The sequence below is a fragment of the Myripristis murdjan genome, chromosome 5, assembly GCF_902150065.1.
Source record: "Myripristis murdjan chromosome 5, fMyrMur1.1, whole genome shotgun sequence".
NCBI lineage: Eukaryota > Metazoa > Chordata > Actinopteri > Holocentriformes > Holocentridae > Myripristis > Myripristis murdjan.
The window spans coordinates 4,138,843-4,144,421 of record NC_043984.1 but is presented as its reverse complement, the minus strand read 5'-3'; the positions used below and the strand labels follow the sequence as shown (position 1 = coordinate 4,144,421).

At 40.8% G+C, this 5,579-nt stretch overlaps 1 protein-coding gene across 1 annotated transcript; it reads right to left on the bottom strand.

Annotated features, from left to right (window-relative positions):
* Positions 1–1,210: 1,210 nt before the first annotated feature.
* Positions 1,211–5,135, bottom strand: nmur3 (neuromedin U receptor 3). The gene is made up of 2 exons (XM_030052594.1): positions 4,289–5,135; positions 1,211–1,641 (listed from the first exon to the last, which is right to left on the bottom strand). Exons 1-2 carry the CDS (start codon positions 5,133–5,135, stop codon positions 1,211–1,213), a joined length of 1,278 nt encoding a protein of 425 aa, XP_029908454.1.
* Between the last annotated feature and the right edge of the window lie 444 nt (positions 5,136–5,579).

The following is a 5,579-nucleotide window of genomic DNA, read 5'->3' as shown; positions in this document are numbered from 1 at the left end:
GCTCTCATGCATGTTCATGTCATTAGAATACAAAATATTTGGGCATTCCAGTGAGAGGCGATTAAGCACAGAGAGGCTTCTGGGACCAGAAATGACTGTTCACTTCATAATCCCTAAAAACAGGCTTTAATTTCAATCCTGATCTCTAACCTCAGTATGAATAATATATCACTCTGACTGCTGCGTGAACTGGCAGATGCAAATGCAAAAAATAACCATCCTAAGGCAAAGGCTGCTCTATCTCGAAAGTTATCACCTAAAGATATGATGAAATTGGAATACATATTAAAAAATATTGCTTACACCTGAAGCAGCTGGTGCAATGTGTTGAAATCAAGGGAATATAAGGTTTGTTGTTCTTATAAAATAAAGCTACTGTAGGTAGCTTCAGGTAGAATACTTTCTTGCAAATTCTATCATATGCTGATCCTCTGGTTTTGTTAAGGATTGTTATTCATTTTGGGTAATAATACGCTTACCCAGATTTGAGGTTCTCAAGATGAGAACAATCACATAGTGAAAACACAATGCTGAATGCTTGGAAGACTGCCCGGCATCACTCTGCATTTACATTTCAAGCAACCTCAGATTAACACAAGACAAAAAATAATAATAATAATAATTCCAACATCAGGACTGATTCATCTTTTATTTCTGTAAGTTTTCTTTCAGGCACTGCACAATAGCCTTAATCACAGTCTTCACTATTGCAATTACAGAGCTTACCAATCAAACCATATGCATGAACAGCTCACAGTGGAACAGGAAGCAAGGTTACACCCGCAGCTCAGAGTAAAATTACACAGTATTTCTTTACAATTACCACAGAAACACAAAGGAACATGTGAATCCAGCTTATCCAACATTCATTTTCAGAATAAGAGCAACAGAAATCAAAGTACACCACTACACATCAAACGCGGCCTAACATGTGCTGGCTGCGATTGATTCAAGTACCACACAGATCAGATATGATTGTCATCCACATAGTGAGATCAAAAAGCAACTTTTGTGACTGGACCCTTGAACACGTACAGCGTTAATAGCACAAGGAGGAATATGCAGGCACTGTTGAAAAATATCCATACTAATTAAGCCAATCAGTCAAAGTATATGTACATCTGCAACCTCATGTCATTTTAATCACCTGTAATCAGTTTAATGCATGTTAGCATCAGCTGCTTGTTAGCTTATTCAGATCAAATCTCAGTTAAAACCCAGAGGTTATGCAGTCAGTCTCTTTACATGTACATGTCAGGACTGTAGCGTCTATGCTTAGCGACATGTTAGGTGACAGCAACGGGACAAACGCGGTGGAGTTCTTACCCTTGACCTGAGCTCTGGACGCTGACACGGACGAGTCCAGTAAAATCTTAGGAAAGGGCGGGGAGTCCCTAACCGAGCTGCTGTCCTCCGCATGGGAGCACACGAGCTCTCTGAAACATTCCCGGAAACGTGTGGAGAGCAGGTTGTAGATGATGGGGTTGACGGCGGAGCTGAGGTAGAAGAAGATGCCCGATAAGATGTGGACACACTGATAGATGTCATGCATCAGGTCGGTCCACTGTTTGATGGAGCTCCACAGGAGACGCTCGATGTGGAAGGGCGCCCAGCAGACTCCGAACACCGCCACTACAATCGCTATAGGATCAGGATTGATGGAGTGAGTGAAGAAAGAAAGACAGTAAGAAAGAAAGAAAGAAAGAAAAAGAGACAGGAAGGAAGAAAGAGTGAATGAAGGAAATGCATGGGAGATCACGTAATTAAAGCTAATATATGCAACTTTCAAAGACGCCATCAGCATCAAACAGAAGCTGCGTTGCACATTGATCTTTGTTTCTCTTTCTTTTTTTGTTGTTTTCTATACGCAGCCACAGGGCAGCTCACCAGTGTGCACACCTATACATCAGCAGTGAATCGTATAGCAAATCACCCCAACATAGCGGAAAAGTCACTCTCAGCCAAACTGGTGGGATTTAAGCATATGCACACACAGGGTCATAGACCGATAATATATAACATATCGTATTACGTATGATTCAAGATTCAAAATTTAAAGATTCAAAAAACTTGATTTATCCCTGCAGGGCAATTCAGTTCCAGTTTACCAATCACATGAGACAAAAACAGACAAAAACAAAACGACAACAATGGGCATCCAGACAGCCTGCCAGTGGTGACAGATCAGCATCGGAGCAGCAGCAAACATGCAGGTCGCCATGTATGGACCAAGCAGGGACCGTGATTCAAGAAGATGAATAGATAAATAAATAATTAAATAAATACATGCACATTTATGGCTCTCAGGTTTACATTACCTGGCCTATGTCAGTTGCTGCTGGCAGAAGGGAGACTGCTGAGTCGCATACTGTGAAGCGCCCCACCTACTCACATTATATGATATATATTTATACTTCCGCCATGTTTTTTAACATGACAAAAGTTGAATCTTGCTGTTTTAAAGGTGCGCTATGCAAAATACTCAACTCAAATACTCAAGACTCAACTCAATAGTTTGGAGTCAGCTGACTAAAAAACACTGACCACACATATATCGGTGAGTTTTTTGTCAGTTGAGTCTATACCGTCCTCGCTGCCACTGACTTTTTCCCGGTAATTTCCCATAGAGTACTTTTTTTAATCCCTTAAACAAAGTTAGGAAAATTAGCTTCAAAGTTAGGAAAAGAAAAACATTTTTTACAACATTGTCACATACATATGCTGTATCTGCTGGTTGTAACGTTTCACTGAAGCTGCATTATGCTTATATTAAGTGAAACATTCAAAGCCAAAATGCCATTGTTTTATGATTGCAGTATTACATCAAATCAAATATCTAGATGTCTTGTGCATCATTTTACACACATTTACCTGTAACTCAGCATGACATATTTCATTTGTTTGGAAACTTTGGGGTCTCTGATAGAATTTCACAAACTTCTGTGGATTTGAGCTAAAAAACTCCACAGCAATAACAAACCCACCTATGGGGGCAGTAGAGTTGAAGAGGTTGATTAAAGGAAGGCATAGATGAGGATAATGGACTCCCATTACATTTCTGTGCATATAACACTCAAGATAACACTAGGAAAAAAATCAGTAGTTCTGATGTATCAAGGTTTTCTTCAAGATATGATTATTTTGGTCAAAAACCTGGCAGCAGAGCATGGACTGGGACAACATTGATTTCAAAACTGAATCCTCTTTGGATCCCCCATCTAATAATCAAAGCAGCTCGTTCTTACTGAGGAGAAAGTGCAGCAGGCTGTTTTGTTGTTTACATCACAGGACATATGGTATATCAAAGTACCTGACAAAAAATGCTTGTAAGCTCGGTGCCACTCCACATGAAACTAACAGTTTGCCCTTGCTGTCAGGAGATATTTATACATGTGCATCTCACTGAAAGAAGGAGAATACTCAGAATTGGGTCAAAACAAATCAATTATCTACTTATGTATACTTGCATATAGCTTTATTTTGTAATTGCATACTGGGCGGGAAATGTGCAAATACTGTATATGATAATTCATTAATCCTTATAGCTTAGCAGATGGAGCAAAGAATCACCCCTCTGAATACAAATTTCCGATCCAACAGGTCAGCATTGCTTTCTCATTATTTTGCCTGTGTTTTTCTCATGTTTTGCCTTTGAGACGTGTCTTGGCATTGATAACTCAGATTAGATGGGGCCTACTTCCCAGTCATAACAACCGGTGGATCATGTTTTCTCATTAAATATAGGAAGGCCGTACACCTCTTTTCATACAAAGTATATTATTTATTTAGATCACCCAGCAATATGTTCCGGCACTTTGCCTCCATATGGGTGTCACAATAAAGAAAATTAATCTGGAAGTTAAAAAGACGCATTAGTCCATAATTGGTGACGTCACATGTTCGGCTCCCAGTGATTCATGCTTTCCTCATCTAAGGTCAGTGTGACAAAGTGAAGACATGACAAATTATTTGACCAATACAAATAAGTGTTTGACCCATAAGAGTATGCAGCATGTTTTCAAAAATCAGATAAAAAGAATGCCTTCTAATGTTTAAATGGTTTTTACCTTATTTTGGGTGTGCCTGAGCTATTTTGATGTTTTCTACAACGGAAAGCACTAAGCATAAAAACCCATTTAACTTATGAGCAGTACTGCAGAGAACAAACCGAAGAAACTGAATCCTGATTCAATTCAATGCAGCAAAGCTGCTTGACAAGTTCCATTTCTAAATGAAGACGATGACTGTAACTGTGGTTAAGTGCAGAACACACAAGGGAAAAACTCACAGAGCATCTTTGTGACTTGTCTCCTGCGTCCGTTCTCCACATGGACCTTCCATCGAGTGCTGGAATCGCAATTTTTTCCAAGCGTCCCACAGGACCGGCGCCTCTCCTTGGCCAGATGAACACCCATCACCAGGTACAGCACGCTGATCACCATCATGGGTATAAAATAGAAGCAGACGGTGGTGATCTGCATGACTAAGTTGTAGATCCACAGGGGTTTTAGTACAGTGCATATGGCCGACTCCTCCATCCTCTCCGGGAGGTAGAAGATGCCATGCAGCGAGGTGTTGGGTATGGCACATACCATAGACACCGCCCACACAATGGTGATGACTCGCTTGGCATGCTGGTTAGTAGACAGGTAGCGTGTTTTGAGTGGGTGCACCACCGCTATGTACCTTTCCACGCTGAGGGCCGTGACGTTCAGGATGGAGGCGAAACACACGGTTTCAAAGAGAAAGGTCTTGAAGTAGCAGCCTCCCTCGCCGAAAGGGAACGGGTAGTTCTGCCACAGGTCATAAATTTCCAGGGGCATCCCAAACAAAAGCACAAGGAGGTCTGACACCGCCAGGCTCACCAGGTAAAGGTTGGTGGGGTTACGCATCTTCTTGTGTTTGGCGATCACTACACAGGTGAGCAGGTTTCCTGACAAGCCGGTGAGGAAGATGAAGAGGTAAACAAGAGTCACAGGGAGGAAGAAGGGAGATCGCTGTGGACCCAGGATCTCAGAGAGATTGTCGTCCATGGATTGGTCAGTGGTGTAATTCCCAGAGGCGTTCGGTTGCATGGTGGTGTTGTGGAACAGGTTCGATAAGTTTGCAAAGGAGCTCTGCCAAAAGTGCTCCATTTCAGAATGGAAGGTGGACTGGATGAACAAGTGCAGGTGCCAAAATATCCAGTGCTTATTTTGGGGTTTATTCAATGCAGACGGCCTGATAAGAAAAGAAAAATGGAAAATGAATCAAAATGGGCAATCAGAGGAGCATTTAATTGGATTTTCCTTTTCATAAATCATGGTAAATGGGGGTCAATTTGATTAAATGTCTTGTGGAGGGATGCTCATGTAGGATCATCCTTTTGGTTTTACTGTCACTTTGTTGAAATCTGACAAGATGCTTTTTATGTTCATCTGATACTAAATGATGCATGTGTTCCCACTTTAAACCTAATTCTATATTTATTCTACTACTACAACTACTACTACTTAATGACAATAATAATTATAATAATAATAAACACAAGGGGGGCTTAAAATGGTGGTTATTTCACATATTCATTTTAGATTTTCAAA